At 40.9% G+C, this 18,998-nt stretch overlaps 1 protein-coding gene across 2 annotated transcripts in view; it reads left to right on the top strand.

The window, feature by feature from the left end:
• The first annotated feature begins 1,269 nt into the window (after nucleotides 1-1,269).
• N4BP2 (NEDD4 binding protein 2) overlaps nucleotides 1,270-18,998 on the top strand; it is a 69,927-nt gene continuing 52,198 nt past the window's right edge. For both annotated transcript variants that reach the window (XM_036762956.1, XM_036762955.1), the window contains exons 1-3: nucleotides 1,270-1,448; nucleotides 12,721-12,815; nucleotides 17,290-17,623. In XM_036762956.1, the coding sequence (XP_036618851.1) occupies nucleotides 17,398-17,623 (226 nt within the window). In that variant the 5' untranslated portion in view covers nucleotides 1,270-1,448; nucleotides 12,721-12,815; nucleotides 17,290-17,397. The remainder of the gene's footprint in view (nucleotides 1,449-12,720; nucleotides 12,816-17,289; nucleotides 17,624-18,998) is intronic.

The following is an 18,998-nucleotide window of genomic DNA, read 5'->3' as shown; positions in this document are numbered from 1 at the left end:
ATGGTCAGTAGGTTTTGTTCATCAACTAACAACACGGACACACAACTGGGCATGCTCAGTAGGTTTGGTTCATTACTAGTAGCTACTAGATGGCTCTTGCAACACACACGCGCATGGTCAGTAGGTTTTGTTCATTAACTAGCAACACGGAGACACAACTGAGCATGCTCAGTAGGTTTGGTTCATTACTAGTAGCTGGGGGAGCCCTCTTGCAACACACACACACACACACACACACACACACACACACACATCTGGGCATGCTCAGTAGGTTTTGTTCATTAACTAGCAACACGGACACACAACTGGGCATGCTCAGTAGGTTCGGTTCATTACTAGTAGCTGTTTGATCCCTCTTCCATCACACGCGCACACACACAGACTCACGCGCGCGCGCGCTCAGTAGCTTTGGTTCATAAACCAGCCAGGGCTATGCCGACATTGCAATTCTAACCGTAAACATTTGGCACCCACTTGTCGAAGGGCAACAGCCTAGCCCTTCCACGCTCCATTTTCATGCTCCTGGGAGTGGTGGTAGTTTATGGATGGGGGGGAGGGGGAAGATAAAAAGAGAAGGGCGGGGAAAGAATCTGGAGGTCAACAACTTCAACCTCTCCCCCAATTCCTCCCCCCACCGCAGGTTTATTTGACCTTGTGGTTTCCCTGGGAGGGGGAGGAGGAGAGAGGCTTGAGAGGGCTTCATCTCGCGGATATTTTTAGCAGAATTTCGGCCCCCTTCTCACACTACCAAGTTTCACAACTGCAAGCAACATAGAACAGAGCGGAATGGATTTAACTTAAGAAAAAAAAGGGGGGAACATGCAGGGAAGTAAACACCCGCAAAGAGGCCTGAAACCCTCAAGGTTTGCTCCTCCCCCCCCCCCCCCATGCCTGGAGAAGATGTGGATTTTCCGTTAAGCGGCTTTTGGGATAGGAAAAAGAGGGTGAAAGGATCTTCGGAGCGGAAAATCCTGCGCTCTCGGGGAATCTATCCATCAGCGGGGCCACGGGAGGGGCGGGGCCAAAGAGCGCGGCCCCGGGTGGGTGGGGGCGGGCGAGTAGGGGTGTCCTTGGATGGGTCGGGTCCGCAGCCTCTCTCTCCCGCCCGCCCCGTCAGAGCTTTCTGCCCCCAGCCCGGCGCGGCCTCGTCTGGGCTGCTCTTCCTCTGGCGGACGGAGAGCGGCAGTGTGTCCCCGCGCAGCGCGCGCTCCCTCGCTCCCTCGCTCGCTCGCTGACTCGCTCCCTCTTCCCTCCCTCCCTCCCTCGCTCGCTCGCGCCTCTGCTCTCGCCTCTGGCCCCAGCGCGGCGACTCCGGAGAAGTCGGCGGCGGTGGAGGAGGCGGCGGCGGTGAAGGCGGCGGCAGCGGTCCGGGCTACCTCTCTCCTCCGTCCTCCTGACCGGCTGGAGTCGCGGGCGCTCGATGCAGCGTCCTCCCGCCTGAGGACCAGGTAAAGGCGGCCGGTCGGCGTCGGAGGGTCGCGGGGAGACGCGGGGCAGTCGGGGAATGCGGCGAACACCCGCTCTGGGCCTCGTCCTTCCCCCGGAGCTGGGGCGGGCGCTGTGGGCGGTGGGGGGCGGGGCCTGGCGCCCCTCGGGGGACGGCCTGGGACGCCGCCGGGTTGGGGGGGTGGTTCCGGGTTTACCTCACCCCGAAGCCTCGAGAGTGGATTTCCCCCGAGGTGGGATCGGCTCCCTCCCCCGACCTCGACCCCCACTCCTCCCCGGCCCCACCACCCGGGTCCGGGTCCCCGCTGGGGTCAGATGTGGCCCGCCGGCTCAGGGCCCGTGGCGGGGGACGGGGGGGGGTGTTTCTCGGCCGGGCCCCCCCCCCGGTCTCCGGGCCCCTCTCGTCCCCCCTCCCCAACATCCCGGGAAACCCTCCTCCCCTCCAGCCTCCTCCTTTCCCCGCTCCTCACGCCCCCTCCCTCGGAGACTAGACTGGAAGCCGTTCTCCCAGTTGTTGTGACATGTAGTGGATCTGCCCCCATCCCCGCTCAAACTTTGTTCTCCAGCAGCACATGCTTTTTTTAAAGCTTCACCTCTTCATTCGCATCACCCGCCGGGCACACAGCTTAGCCACAATGAGTGCCACCCGTTTATCTTATTTACCGTATCGTCCGTTCCCAATGTTCGTCTTGGGCTCGCAGCATTTCTTTAAAAAGCAGCCCAGAACCGCACACAACCCAACAAAAAGCCGGATACCAAGTCGCCGGTGGCGTTGGACCAGATGCTTCAGAGTACTCCATAAAGCGGGGACGGAGGAGCCTTTTAAGGTCCACTAGTATCGGGGAGCGTGGGCAGATTGCATCACCCCGGGCTGGCAGTGTCTCCATTGCAGGCATTATTCATTCTTGATATAGGACTGGCATATTTATTTGCCTGCTCCGTACCCTCGGGCCAATCAAAGAGCTCGGTTGCATGGAGACTAGTTACTCTGCTAGGATGGGGGGGGCGGGGGCGATGTGGAACAGAGGAGCAAGCTGCGGTGATCAACAGTTCTCTGGGAAGGCAGCGATTAATTACCTCCCTCTTTTTCCTGCCTAAGAGACTTTTCTAAGGTGATGTTTTTTTTCGGCTTTCCATCATTATCTTTTTTCAGATATTTCTGTATATGTTTTCTGTGCCCAACCTCATCCCCTCTTGGCCCCGGCTTAGTGAATGTGGAGTTGGCCCTGGAGCTGGAGAGACCTAGATTCAAGTCCTGCTCCCCCACTCATAGCTTGAAGGACCGTGGGCTAGCAACTTAATCTCTCAGTGGCCTTGGCTACCACGTGACTAAGTTGCTAGGGAAACTGCTTTGGTAGGTGGGGTTGTGGGGCCCAGGGCCGGTCTTTCCCTGTCCTAAGTCGTGTCCTTGCCTTAAGAAGAGTCCCACTCTCGACCCTTAACTCAAACCAGATGCTACCATCCGGAAGTTTAAAAAGAAATGGCCATGCTTCTTTTGTGTTTGAAAATGTGGCTCGATTTTGTGTTCTTCGCATGAGTCCAAAAATGTCTCTTACGCTTGATGCTTTAGAGCTGTAGGAAAGATGAGTCTTTGTTTCTGGAAGAAGTTTGAGATCAATAAAGGAACAATTTCTTGGAAGGCAATTCTATTCCTATTTAATTCTAGCTTTGTTTACACTAGCTGTCAGATCCATCCATCCATATGTACACAGTTGATGGACAGACTCTGTAGATTGTCTGTAGAGCTGTATGTCATCAGGTCAGATATTCTTTCTTCATCCACTTTTTTTTTCATGTGTGAATGGTCTAGCCAAATCCTTTTGAATGGGGCTAGACATCTGCCAGCAGGATCTGCAGGGTTGAGTTTGAGGCAGCTAGCATGATGTCATCCATGGAAAGAAGCATCTGAAGCACCTTGACATCTGTAGGAAATTCTCTTCAATTTAATAATATATCCTCCTTGATTGATTGAATTTGACTTCTCTTGTGTATTTCCTCCATCATAGTAGTGAATATTTTGGGGGGGAGCATTTGGTTCCCTGTTAATATGCCTTGCCTGATTTTTAAGGTCTCAAAGGGTTGTAGAACAAGATTATTTCTGTTTTATCTTTCAAGGAATTTTGAATGGTTTTGATATATGGATGGGAGACACTTTTTTGAAAGAAAGCTATGTTTTGTTCTTTTGAAGCTTTTTTTTTTGGTAATCAACAAACAGGTACACTGGGATCTTATATTCTATACATTTTTCAATTGTGCGATGGCAGATTAATCAACAAGTATTTATTAAAGGCTCTACTATGTACCCGTAATACTTGTTGCATATCCTGTGCTAAATGTTGGGGATATGAGTACACAGAATAAAATCATCTCTAGTCACGATGAACTTCCATTCAGATTGGGGAAACAAGTTTGTGCAAACATATACAGCATATATATAAAGCTAATAAGTAAATAGTAATACAAGGCACTCTGGGAGGTAAGATACTAGCAGTTGAAGTTAGGAAAGGCTTCTCTTGGAAGGAAGAGACTCTGGTTTGGAGGTAAGGAGAGAGTACATTTCAGCCATTGGGAATGGCCAGTGCAAAGACAAAAGTTGTTGTGATTGAGGAAGAGGCCAGTTTGACTAGATTACTGAATTATAGGAGGGAAGTGGCTGGAAAGGTGTGTTGGGGTCAGGTTGTATAGGATAGGAAGCCAGTGGAGTGGAGGGGATTGAGTAGGGGAGTGACAAGGTCAGATCTAAGCTTAAGGAAAACCACTTTGGCAGCATTTCTGTAAAATGGAATGGAGCCGGTTGATCAGTCAGGAGGCACTAATTTAGCTTGTAGTTGATGAAGGCTTGAACTAAGGTGATAGAAAGGGAGTGCTTTTTGAGAGATGTGAAGATTAAATGGCAGGATTTGGCAATTGATTAGGTATGTGGGGTGAAAAGTGAATGAGATGTCCAAAATAAGGCAGAGATTATGAACCTGAGACATTGGACTGAAGTTTGGAAGGGGGAGGGTTTATCGGAAAAGATAATGAATTCGTTTTTAGGTATGTTGAGTTTAAGATGTCCGGAGACATTCTGGCTGGGTATTGTAGAGCTGGAAGTTATCTGCATATAGATGATAATGGAGAGAGAGAGAGAGACAGAGACAGACATAACATATGAAGAAGAGCAGAGGCACAAGGACAGAACCAGATGTAGTCTGCTATAGTTTGGGAAAACTTGCCTGTTCCCTACTAATATCCTCTTTGAGGAGGTCCTGGATGGATATGTAGTACATGTGTAAACAACTCATTAAAATTTAATATAGGCTTGGAAACTTGGCATATAGGTAAGTAATTGTTGATGTGTCACCTTTTCCCCCCTGCTTTCCTGATGTTCAGATACTTTTGTAGTCCTTAAGTAATTCCTTAAATATGATTTCTGTCAACCCCACAAATATAATTTATTTATATTTGGTTTAGTCTGCTTTTCCAGTCTTTACTCTGATTAGTTAGTTCCTAGTTAGATCTTATTTCTACCTCCGATGAACACATGGATCATGAATACTGCGTGTGGTCCACATGTGGTATTTCTTGTGCTATGGAAGCACATTGCTTCCACTTTTCTTTAGTTGTCATTTCATTTTCATCTTTAAATACCCTTGGCGGGATTTTGTTTAGTTGGGTCACTTGACAAGCTTTTTTTAAACTGGTTTGTCTTTTCACTGCTTTCTGTTTTATTAGGTGACATTGCTTATAATTTTACATCATCCTTTATGACTGAATTTACATTCCAAACCAAAGATTTTTAGGGAGAAATTTGGGCTCATTAAAGAAATTTCTTTTGGTCTCATGGCAATTGATTTACGTGGGTTAGACTTCAATATGAAATTATAGTTCCTGTTAATGTCTTTTCTGTTGTCTTGACTCATTTTTCATTGGCAGTAACTTATTTGAATAGGTCAAAATTGACTTGTTTTAGTTGTATACTATATTTTTTTTATTCTTTTAGCCTTATAATTTTGGTCTTTGCTCTAATAAATCTATACTCTATATATTGACAGCTGATTCAGGAATGACTCCTATATTAGTAATGAGTCTTTTTCTCTACGTTAAAATGTAATCAAATTTATTTTTTGTGGTATTATTTGATATTCACTATGTCCAGTGCCTACTTCTTGAAGTATTCATGATTGAGAGGTATGAGGCTTTTATATAGTCTGCGTGTCTTTGGCCTCCCTTCTGACCCATGTTTTCTAATGTGTTTCTCACTATCCTCACCTGTTTCTCTCTTCATATTGAACATGTTTAGTGTTCAAGTGTATATTGATTTAATTTGGAGAAGCTTTCTGAGTTATTTCTCTTTTTTACATAAGATGCAATTATTGTCCAAGGAGAGTACCTATGAGCCCTCCTTACTTTTTTTGGTTTCCTGCCTCTGTCCAATGCTAGACAGATCTCCCTAGAGGCTGGATGTCCCCCCCCCCTTTTTTTTTTAAGGATAGGGGACATAATGGCCCAACCTGGGTCACTGCCCAGAGTAAACTCTGGATGGCAGATGCTGTTACAAAACAGATCACAGAATTAAAGACAGAACAAAATAATTAGAGAAATGCAGTGTGCAGTGTTGATAGAGTACACTCATGTAATGTGACATAGCCTAGATCAACAGATATGCTATATCCAAGTACCAAAGTATTGCTTTACAGAGTTAGATAAAAGTATAAGATAACATTATCATAAGATATATTAGGGAGGTCATAAAAAAATTTGGAGTGAAGGGGACCAAGCAGTAGTTATCAAGTTTGGTATTGGTTAAAGAAAAGTAAAAGTAAATTGAGGATTGATTAGATGATAAATAAGGTGTAGAAGCAAATGAATACTGTAGCCTAGTGTTCAACAAGCTCAGCATAAACCGCCAAGGTACTCTTTCTTTGGAGAGAGCTGCTGGCAAAACTGGAAAGCATTTTGGTGGCAAGTCTTTTTTTGGTACAATAAATTCCAAGGAAATAATCTAGATGTAAAAGAGCCATTAAAAAAAGTAGTAAAGATGTTGTTGGGAATGGCGATGGGGCTGGGCAGCTATTGGGAAGTGATTGTATAAAACAACAAAAAACTTTGTGTTAGTGTACACATTTTTATAAAATTATTGGTAAAGTAAGTTTCATAGATTTATGGTATTAGAAGCCAGTTTTCAAGAAGGTATGGAGTGAGTTCTGACAAGGGATAATTCATTTTTACTTATAAATAAAGGGCATTTTCTATAGAGAAATGATTGAATTTAACTTACCTCTATTGGCATCTAGCTTATCTGTCTCTTCTTTGGTTGCTTTGGTCATTTGGTTTACTCCCTAAACAGGAAACTTTGTGGTTGCATAGCACACTTTTTGATTTAAGCTATGTCATATAAATCAGCTAGCTAAGTATCTGACCCCAAAGCAAGGTAAAACAAGGAATGGTATCATGTTGCCCTTATTTCAAGAATAACTCTCCATAATAGCTTGTTCCCAGCTGGCACAAACATGTGATAGTTTCCCTTACCTTTTATCACTCCTCAAGTAATCATCCTATATCTCTCCTCACTTTGACCGGCAGACTCTTAGAAATAACTGTATATTTGTTGCCTTCACCTTCTCTTCTCACATTTCAGTCCCTTGCTTGCAGGCTTCCAAACTCATCCCTCAACTGAAACTTGCTTTCCAAAAGTACCAATGTTTTCTTAACTGCCAAATCTCCTGTTCCTTTCTCAGTCCTCATCCTTCTTGACTTTAGTAACGTTTGACACGGACCATTATCTCTCTTTGTTAAATTACTGTCTCCTGATTCTCTTAAATCTTTGCACACTTGTCAGGTTCCTTTGTAGGATCACTGTGTCCTACCCGTTATTTGTCGATGTACTCCATAGCTCTTTCCTTAGCCCTTCTCTTTATATATTCTCTGGGGACCTTACCAGCCCCCATGGGTTCAGTTATCTTCATGCAGGTGACTTCCAGATCTGTGTATCAGTCTTTGTCTCTTTTGAACTCCATTCCAATATCATCAGCTAAGTTTTAGATATAGTGAATCTTTTTCAGTATAGAAGTTTAGCTTGTAGCTTCCAAAGTTGTACTTGTCTGCATGGGCTTCTTTCTGGACTTACATTTATTAATAACTCTTGCACTTTTATGTTGGTTTTTTTTTTGGATGGGGGAGGGCAAAGGGGTTAAGTGACTTGCCCAAGGTCACGCAGCTAGCAAGTGTGTCAAGTGTCTGAGGCTGGATTTGGACTCAGGTCCTCCTGACTCCAGGGCCAGTGCTCTGCTCACTGCACTACATAGCTGCCCCTTCTCTTGCACTTTTAAAAAAGATTCCTTAAAGAAGACCAATAAGTTTCAAATCTACACGCTATCTTTTGCATCTTTCCCCTTACCTTTTCTTACACAGCTACCATACTGGTTCATGGGGTCATCACTTCTTTCCTGGAGCATCTTCCTAATTGAATTTCTTGCAGACTCACTACACTCCAATCCATCCTTTATACAAGCCGCCAAAATATTAGTAACTAAAGCACAGGTCTGACTGTCACTTCCTTGCTCAATAAACTCCAATACTCTCCTTTTACCTTTAGGATCAACTACTATTTTCCCCAGTTTGATATTTAAAGCCCTTCACAACCTGGTGCCAGCTTACTTTTCTAGACTTATTACACATTACTCTCATTTACTTATTCTTCTATCTGGTGAAAATGGCTACTTTGCTATTCCTCATATAAAACCTTCTATTTCCTGTCTTTTTTATTTTGCACTGGCTGTTTCCTTTGCCTGGAATGCCCTTCTTCATCACTTGCCATTTGGAATCTCTAGTGTTCTTCACTGATTAGGTCAAGAGCCCCTTTCTTTAGGAGGCCCTTTCCTGATCTCCTGTGCTTCCTCTTAGAAATTACCGTGTATTTACTTTGAATGTATGTTGTATGTATTTGTGTGTATGTGTTGTTTCCCCTAAACACAGCAGGAGCTCCTTGAAGGCAAAGACTGTTATTTCATCTTTGTCCGTTATACCTTCAGCTCTGCACTAGTATCAAGCCTGGCACATAGTAACTGCTTAATAAGTGCTTATTGGTTAATTGATAAATAAATCTAAACATCCTCAAATAGATGATCATCTTTATAACACTGCAGGTCATTGGCTCCCATCCTTATGGAAAGACTCACATTTAGGTCACATAGGTCAATACAAGGTTCTCAAAGGAACCTTTTGAAAGTTAGGGAGGGAATTGAAGACATCAGGTCACAGTATTTCTTGGGCCATGTTCATAGCCAGTGACTCCTTTCCCAACTCATTCATTCATCCATTCCTCCAGTATATGTAGAGGTTGGAGATGAAACCCATTCTACTCCTGAGAAGCCCATAAGTAGAGCCCCATAGCTATTACTCTGTCTGGTATGCTAGGGCTTTTTTTAATTTTTTTTTTATTTTTTTTTTAAATGCAATTTATTTATTTAACATATTTGGTTTTCAGCATTGATTTTCACAACATTTTGAATTACAAATTTTCTCCCCATTTCTACCCTCCCCCCCACTCCAAGATGGCGTATATTCTGTTTGCCGTGTTCCCCAGTCAGCCCTCCCCTCTATCACCCCCCTCCCCTCTCATCCCCTTTTCCCTTCCTTTCTTGTAGGGCAAGATAAATTTCTACGCCCCATTGCCTGTGTATCTTATTTTTTAGTTGCATACAAAAACTTTTTTTTGTTTTTGAACAACTGATTTTAAAACTTTGAGTTCCAAATTCTCTTCCCTCTTCCCTTCCCACCCACCCTCCCTAAGAAGTTGAGCAATTCAACCTAGGCCACACATGTATTATTATGTATAACCCTTCCACAATACTCATGTTGTGAAAGGCTAACTACATTTTGCTCCTTCCCAACCCATCCCGCTTTATTGAATTTTCTCCCTTGACCCTGTCCCCTTTCCAAAGTGTTTGTTTTGATTACCTCCACCCCCATCTGCCCTCCCCTCCATCATCCCCCCCTGCCTTTTATTTTATTTTTTTATCTTCCTCCCTCTTCTTTCCTGTGGGGTAAGATACCCAACTGAGTATGTATGGTATTCCCCCTCAGACCAAATCTGATGAGAGCAAGGTTCACTCATTCCCCCCTCACCTGCCCTCTCCCCTCCTCCCATAGAACTGCTTCCTCTTGCCACCTTTATGCGAGATAATCCACCCCATTCTATCTCTCCCTATCTCCCTCTCTCAGTATGTTACTCTCTCATCCCTTAATTTCATTTTATTTCTTTTAGATATCTTCCCTTCATCTTCAACTCACCCTGTGTCTGCTCTCTCTCTTTTACATATATATATATATATATATATACACATATATATATACACAAATATATATATATACACATACATACACATAGACATATACATACATACACATTCACTTATATATATACATAAACATATATATATGCATGTACATATACATACATACATACATATATATATATATATATATATATATGCATATTCCCTTCAACTACCCTAATACTGAGGTCTCATGAATCATACTCATCATCTTTCCATGTAGGAATGTAAACAAAACAGTTCACCTTTAGTAAGTCCCTTGCAATTTCCGTTTCTTGATTACCTTTTCATGCTTCTCTTGATTCTTGTGTTTGAAAGTCAAATTTTCTATTCAGTTCTGGTCTTTTCACTGAGAAAGCTTGAAAGTCCTCTATTTTATTGAAAGTCCATATTTTGCCTTGGAACATGATACTCAGTTTTGCTGGGTAGGTGATTCTAGGTTTTAATCCTAGCTCCATTGACCTCCGGAATATCGCATTCCAAGCCCTTCGATCTCTTAATGTAGAAGCTGCCAGATCTTGGGTTATTCTGATTGGGTTTCCACAATACTCAAATTGTTTCTTTCTGGCTGCTTGCAATATTTTCTCCTTGATCTGGGAGCTCTGGAATTTGGCGACAATATTCCTAGGAGATTTCTTTTTGGGATCTATCTGAGGAGGCGATCGATGGATTCTTTCAATTTCTATTTTGCCCTGTGGCTCTAGAATATCAGGGCAGTTCTCCTTGATAATTTCCTGAAAGATGGTATCTAGGCTCTTTTTTTGATCATGGCTTTCAGGTAGTCCAATAATTTTTAAATTATCTCTCCTGGATCTATTTTCCAGGTCAGTGGTTTTTCCAAGGAGATATTTCACATTGTCTTCCATTTTTTCATTCCTCTGGTTCTGTTTTATAATATCCTGATTTCTCATAAAGTCACTAGCTTCCACTTGGTCCAATCTAATTTTTAAAGTAGTATTTTCTTCAGTGGTCTTTTGGACCTCCTTTTCCATTTGGCTAATTCTGCCTTTCAAGGCATTCTTCTCCTCATTGGCTTTTTGGAGCTCTTTTGCCATTTGAGTTAGTCTGTTTTTTAAGATGTTGTTTTCTTCAGTCTATTTTTCAGTATTTTTTTGGGTCTCCTTTAGCAAGTCATTGACTTGTTTTTCATGGTTTTCGCCCATCCTTCTCATTTCTCTTCCCAATTTTTCCTCTACTTCTCTAACTTGCTTTTCCAAATCCTTTTTGAGTTCTTCTATGGCCTGGGGCCAGTTCATGTTTTTCTTGGAGGCTTTTGTTGTAGGCTCTATGACTTTGTTGTCTTCTTTAGGCTGTATGTTTTGGTCTTCTTTGTCACCAAAGAAAGAATCCAAAGTCTGAGACTGAATCTGGGTGCGTTTTCGCTGCCTGGCCATATTCCCAACCAACTGACTTGACCCTTGAGTTTTTCAGTGGGGTATGACTGCTTGTAGACTAACGAGTTCTATGTTCTACGTTTGGGGGGGAGGTGCCAGCTCTGTCAGAGCCGCACTCCTCCTTCCCCAAGGACCCCCAGTCCAGACTGGGCTTAGATCTTCAGCAGGCTGTTGCACTCCTGCTCTGATCCGCCACTTAATTCCTCCCACCAGGTGGGCCTGGAGCCGGAAGCAGCAGCAGCTGTAGCTGCCCCACCTCCGCTGCCCCCGGGGCTGGAAGCCTAACCTCGAACTCCTTCCACTCCCACAGCTTTTCCCACTAACCTTCTCCGCAGTCTTTGGTGTTTGTGGGTGGAGGGGTCTGGTAACTGCCGCAGCTCACATATTCAGGGCGCTAGGGCCCCCTCCGCCCGGCTTCTGGTCTGGATCATCCACGCCGCTCAGGCTGGGCTCTGCTCCACTCCGTTCCCAGCTCCCAGCTCCGTGTGGAATAGACCTCACCCAGAGACCATCCAGGCTGTCCTGGGCTGGAGCCCTGCTTCCCTCTGCTGTTCTGTGGGTTCTGCCGTTCTAGAATTGGTTCAGAGCCATTTTTATAGGTTTTTGGAGGGACTCGGGTACGGAGCTCACTCTAGTCCGTGCTTACCAGCCGCCATCTTGGCTCCGCCCCCGCTTTTTTTTATTTTTAAAATATTTTTATCATTTTGTTTTCCCACTGCCTTTCTCTATTCCCTGACCCCCTACCTCTTCCCATACATTACAATCAAGAATAAATAGGGAAGAAAAAAATATACAACAAAATATACAAAAAATACAAAAAATATACAAAAAAACCCAACATATTGAAAAAGTCTCTTATAATACAGATGGTCTATCACTCTGCAAAAGAAGTGGGTGAAGTTATCTTTTCATATCTGTTTTAGGGGCCTTACTTGGTCATTATAATTTTGCCGTGTTCAGTTTTGATTGTTTTGTTATATTCACTTACGTTGTTGTCATTTTGTATATTTTTCCTCATTCTGCTTACTTCACTTTGCATCCATTCCTTTAAGTCTTTCCATGCTTTCCTGTTTTCATCGTAGGCTTTGTTTCTGGAACTTCTTTTCAAGGTATCATAATAAAATATTACTGTATATTTTTGTGATTTTGGGTACTATATTCAAAATGGTAGGTACCTAGATAAAAATGCTAGGTGTCGGGGCAACTTGATGTTTGTCTCAAACTTCTACCTATTCTCTTTTCGGCCCCCTTTTTTAACAACAATTTCACATTGATGACCTTGCATGTGCACGTGTGGATAAACAATATGAAACCTTGACATAATTGTCTTATTTAAGAAAATGTAGTATGATAAAATCATAACCTAACATAAATTGGAGATGATATTGGAAGAGATAAACAGGATTCTTTTAGTAATAAGATGTGCTTAGCAAATTAAAAATGAGATTTGGTTTTAAAAGGTTTTATTTATATAACTTTGGGAATATGTACTTGAGTCTTTGTATAGTTTTGTTCAGTGGTGATATAAGTTCATAAAGTCCTGGTTTCTTGTTTTTTCATAGCAAGAATTGACACTATGCTTCGTGAAACAATCAACTACAGTGATTTCAAGCCTCAACCTTGGTTTCAGCAGGGTGACATCAGTTACATACAAAGGGTAAGTATTCTATAGTTATTTATAGTTCACCCTATAGACTTTTGGGCTTTAAAAATTTTTTTTAAACATTTTAGTAATTCTGGTTTCTTACCAGAAAGAGAACTAAATATTATGGATCCTGTTAATGGAGTCATTCATATAATATAACTTGTGATAGTGTGAAATATGCTGGTGTGGGGTATCGCAACTATAGTCTTGGCCCTCTTGACTGACTGTGTCCATCAATTTTCTCACTTGGTCTTCCTTATCTTAAAGAAATCAATATTTGTGGAACATCTACTTTGTGCCAGGTGCTATTGAAATTATAAAGAAGAAGAAGATAGAAGTTATATCCTCAAACAGTTTATACTAGTTAGATATAATAGAACTATGAAAAGATAACAAGGTAGTAAGTGCCAGATCAGTCGTAAAGGGACTGAGTGCCATCTGTGTTTGAGGCAAAAAGAGATCATTTACAGCTGAGGTGGTCACAGAAGGGGAAAGGTTAGATTTGAGCTGACCTTTGAATAGGAATAGGTACAGAAGAAAGTCTGCTGGGAATAAAACTCAAAGCCAGGCAGAAGGGAAAGCCAAGGCCAGCTCACATAAAGAAGTGCTTAAAGACCCCTTTAAGTAAGTTGTCCTGGGGGCTTCAACTGAAATGTATGGGCATTGTGGGAGAGGGCTTCCCATTCTCTGCATCTCTGTTACAACACCTGTGCAGATGCTCCAGTGGGGAAAGATAGGAAGTAGCCAATTAAGAAGCCAAATAGGTGTGTGGAGATGGAGGGGTCACCAAGGATGCTTGGGGGAAACCAGCCAACGTAAGTAACTATGCCTTCTAGGGACCTTGTCACTCAGTCAGATCTGTGAACTGTGTATTTTTAGGTTGAGGCGGTATTGTGATGACTCCAAAGGTGCTTTTGCAGCTCTCCCCTTTTGTACGGGAAAAATCTCATCTCTGATGATCTGTTACCTCTTATTACAGATCTTAGATTTTTGAGCATTCTGAGTAGTTGATGGGACATAGGAAGGAGAAGGAATTGGAGCGAGGATCTAAATCAGCTGAAGCCTCTAATTTCCTTTGATTCCAAAGCCAGTGCTTTTTCTACTGTTCTTTGATATCATAGGCCAAGACAGTATTTGACCAAGTCTTTCTAGAGCCTACAGAATTCTTTAAAAAAAATTCTAACTTAAGGCTGATCCTAGATATTTAGTAGTTGTAAATAAAGAGTTGAAGGCCCTAGTCACCTTTAGTCAATTGAAGGAACAAGTTCTGTATTAGGCAGAAGTGTGATTCTATTTTCATTTCTAATGAAAATATAGAAAAGCAAAATGTTGCAAACATTTTCTTGAAACTGAAACCTTCAGTTTAGTAGACCTTGAAGAGCGTGTGTGAATAAAAAATTAACACAGAACAAAGAGCACCAGCATAAAGTTCTTATTGGAAACAAAATATATTTTAAAGAAGTTAATTCCACATGTTGGGGAGCAGGAGAAGATGAAGTAGACTGTAAGGATTAAATTGGCATCCAATTTGTTAGTTATAATAACTGATTTTTGGGGGGAAAAAGATTTCCTTGGTCAGCAGCAGTTAAGAAAGTATGGTCTGTCCTTTCCTCTGCTTATTGTGATACTTTTGGGGAGATAAGTGCTGGGAAAAGCCACAATATAGATCCCACTGAAGCCTTCCTAATCATACTGTTGTACCCAGGATACTTTCTAATTGAAGTGACATGAGGAAAGATTGCAGGATATTAAGTAAAGAACTTGAGTTTGAAGCATGGTTCTTCCACTTAATACCCTTGTGTTAGGTAGGCTAACCCTGTGTTAGGTAGGGTTAGGTGGGGTCTAACATTGGCTAGCTAACAGCTCAGACCCAATCTTCAGAGGAGATTGTAAAATTTTCACAGTAAGCATTTGTACCTTGGGGATCAACATACTACAAATCAGGGCTTGGTTAATTGTTTTGTTGATGGTCTGGACTTAGGTGATAGAGAAAATATTAATAATGCAGATTATATTTAAATATTTGCCAGAAAACTCCTGGGTTAGGACTAGATAGCCTTGAAGGTTCTGAATCTATTATTTTGGCTTTAAAAAAATTATCACAAATTCTGATATAAAATATCCAGTTATGGCTAGTTGGAAGTGGACAGTTAAATAGGTAAACATTCATAGCAAGTGAAAATTCAGTTATTGACAGTTTTTCATTTAATTTGTCAGTTTATGGTGAACATTATTTGGTGCACTTTTTAGGCAGCTGTTTTAGTGACACAATCCATACCTAACACTAAATAATAGATGAAGCTTTTTTTTTTCCTTGTTTTTGCTTTCCTCAGAAAGATTACCGGGGAAACTTGGTATTCAGACTTTGCTTCTCCAGAATTACTGGGGAATCAAGGAAGAGGTATTTTTTGACCTGCATATTTTATCAACTGAGTCACAGTCATAGGAAAAACTAAATATATTGCTCTGTATAATGTTTTTACATTTTTGGAATTCTGGTTTTGTCATTTCAGCTAAACTGTGAGGCAAGTAGGATGTTACTCTTGTTTAATAGATGAAGAAACTGAGAAGTCGAGTGGTTTGCTTTGGTCAGAGAGGCTAATAGTTGAGTTAGAAGCTAGACCTGATCTCCATATAGCTCAAGACAATTTCGATTAGATCGTGCTGTTTATGGTAATATCTATAAAATATACCAGTGTTGAACTATGTAATATTCTTGATCTTTTCATTTAGGTTGCTGAAGGCCTCATGTGTTTTACTATTGTTTTTTAATAGTGCCGTGAAGTAGGGAGGAATTCTTTTTGGCATTTTTACACTCAAAACATAAATGACTAACCCCAAGTTGCTCTTTATAATTAACATTATAATGTATTAATTAAAATAATGCTTAATATATGGTTGTTACTTTATAGGACACTCATAAATATATGTAATTCAGGTTACTAGGATAATTGCTTCTAGATAAGTTAGTTTAGAAAAGTTTGGGTGGGATGAAGGTTTGTCTGAAAAAAAAGGTTGAAAAATAGTAATAGTACTTCTAATGTTAGAAGTACTATTACTATTTTTCAACCTATTTTCACCTGAACTGAAATCAAGTTAAGATAACGGGCAGCCATTACATAAGTAAATAAAGGAAGCTGCTTAAAAAAATTAAAAAAAAAGTATCACTGTTACTTCTATATAAAGAATCTTTCCATGTAACAAAAAAGTTCAGTTAAGCAAAAGACACATTGACCAATACTGATAGCATGTGCCTCATTCTACAGGTAAGCTACTGCTTGAAGTTTTAGGGTATAGTGTAAATTTTTAGTATCATGCTAGTTTTACTTGCTTTTTTATCATATTCTTTTCAGTTGAGTTTCTTGAAAATTTTTTAGGATGACTTGTGAAAACCTGTGTGGCTAGCACATAAATGTTGTTATTGCTACCTCAGTCTGTGTGCTAAAACTTAAAATTTTTTTCTTAGTGGAAATTTTTATTGAGGACAGCCCAGGGGATGGAAACAGTAATTTTGGGGGAGAAAAAGAAATCTTGGTGGGGCTTCACTCTTTAAAAATTTTTCTTTGTTGGTGCTGTCTTTAAAAAAACAAACCACTGTCACTCCTTGAACCTTTCCTAAAATCCTCAATTGTAACAACAGTACAGTTTAGGAAAAATATAAAGCAACTCTTTGATCATGTCTGAAAATTTATGCCTCATTCATCCACTCATTGTATTCACTCATACAGAGTGCTACCTCTGTCATGAGACAAGAGGCATCCTTTATTTACCTTCAGTCCTATGAGGTTGGTTATTGCTGTTGGTTACTGCATTCAGCCAGGTTCTGACATCTTTCAGTATTGTGTTCCTTTACGTTATTGTAGTTATTATATAAATCGTTCTCCTGGTTTTACAGGTCCTTCTCTGTATCATTTTAATTCACGTTTCTCAGAAAATCTCCATATTTTTCATTTTCTTTGGACACCGCTAATATTCCATTATATTCATATACTCAGTTTGTTCATTCTTCCCATAATCAATGGAAACCCCTTTTCCTTCTAATTCTTTGCTATAACAAAAAGTACTTGGATAAAGATTTTTATGTAAGGGATTTTTCCTCCTTGAGATATGTCTGTCATAGTGGTATCACTGGGTCATAGAATACACCAACAATGCATTATTGTGTCTTATCTTTCCACTACCCCTCCAATTTTGTCTTTTGTTATCTTGCGAAGTCTCCTGATTGTTTAAACTTGTATTTCTCTGTTAGTGATTTAGAGCTTTCTTTCATACTGATAGCTCACATTTCTTCTTAAAAAATGCTGGTTCATGTTTTTTGAACATTTGTCTATTGGAGAACATGCCTTGATTCTTGCTTTAAAAGGCATCCCAATTGTTTCTTAACAGTGTAGAAGTTAAAAAAAACCTTGAAGTGCTTGGGATTTAAGAAATAAATTTAGTTATCTAGTTTGTGTAATTCTGCCTTTTTTTTTTCCTCATGCCTTAGGCACTGTTACTACTGGATTATGCAAGTTATTTGTCCCTATTTCCTCTGAGATATGACTTAAATATCATTCAACTTGAATAAAAAAGGAACTGATTTTTAGAAAGCAGAATGCCAAGGAAAAAGAAAAATCTTGGTGGAAGTCCTGCTAGGAAGTCTCTGAATACAGAGGATGTTGCATCCAATATTGCTCATCGAGAGGAACTGGCAACTCTTCCTACAGTACCACCTCAGCCAAGTGTCGACAAAGAAAAACTCTTAAACAGCTTGTCAGAAATGTTTTCTGACCTGGATCCTGATGTAGTTTATTTGATGCTTTCAGAATGTGATTTCAAAGGTGAGAGAAATGAACAATTTTGAATTATTTGTAATTTTATTCTTATCCTGCTCTAATACAAACAGTAGTGAGTATAGATAAGAATTATCTATTGATAGCACTCTTAAAGTTTCCTTATGTCAATTATTTTCATAAAGAAATTAGATTTGGTCTGAAAAATTGCTATTGGAAATGTTCTCTACAAAACAGATATTTGGGAAATTTGAGAAGAAAGAAACCTGGCTGAGCTAATTTGTTTGTGATGGATGAACACATTTTTGCTCTGTGATAAGTATTGCAAAATGCAGAGTATAGTTTTTGTTTCCCAGCATGATAACTAGAAAGAGGGAGTTAAGGAGAAAAGAGTTATTAGCATCCAGAATTCTGTAAGTATTCATTTAACTTACTCAATTCAGGGAACCATTTACATGTAGACATATGTTGTTTCCTAATTTAAAAGTCACATTACTGCAAAATTCCATAAATTAACTAGTTGTGTGAAGAGGGCACTCTGTATTTGAAATGAATGGGCACTTCATATCCCATTTATCAGTACCATGACATATAGTCCAACATAATTCAACCTGGCAAAACACACAATTAGCAAGCATTTATTAAGTGCCTGTTCTATGCAGAGCACTGTGTTATATGCTGTAGATACAAAGACAAATGAAACAGTTCCTGCTCTCTAGAGGGTTATCTTTTATCCTGGGAGATAATATGTATGTAAACAAACATGTAAAATGTACACAAGACAGGTGTAAGGTAGATTTGAGGGGGAGAGGGCATCAGCTTTTGAGAATAGGGAATTAGGGAAGGTTTCATGTAAGAGGAGGCATTTGAACAGGGCTTTCAAGGAAACAGGATTTTAAGAGGCAAAGAACACGTGGGAATGCATTACAAGCTTGGGGGATAGACAGTGCAAAAGTGTGAAGATGAAGTGTCGTGAGGAGCAAGAAGGCCACTTTAGCTGGTCCATGGAGTCTGGGAAAGGTAGGTTAGGACAAAGACTTTGAACAGTTTAAAAAACTGAACAGAGAATCTTATGTTCCAGCTGAAAGGCATTGAGGAGCTGTTGGAGTTTAGTGAGTAGGACAAGGACGTGATCAGATCTGAACTTTAGGGAAGACTTTGGCAGTTGTGTGGTGGATGGATTAGAGAAGAGTGACCAGTTAGGAAGCTGTTTCAGTACTTCAGGTAAGAGACAAGAAGGGCCTGAACGAGGGTGCCGGCTGTGTGAGTAGAAAGAGGAGACAAAAACAAGATTCATCAATTGATAGGCTATATGGGGTGCAGGATAATAAAGATCCAGATAATGGGTAGGCTGCGAACCTGCGGACTGGAAGAGTTCTGGTGGGTATCTTTGATAGAAATAGGGAATTTTAGAAAGGGGATG

Source organism: Trichosurus vulpecula, chromosome 6, assembly GCF_011100635.1.
Source record: "Trichosurus vulpecula isolate mTriVul1 chromosome 6, mTriVul1.pri, whole genome shotgun sequence".
NCBI lineage: Eukaryota > Metazoa > Chordata > Mammalia > Diprotodontia > Phalangeridae > Trichosurus > Trichosurus vulpecula.
The sequence above is the reverse complement of the archived record's forward strand: the minus strand, read 5'-3'. Positions and strand labels throughout refer to the sequence as shown.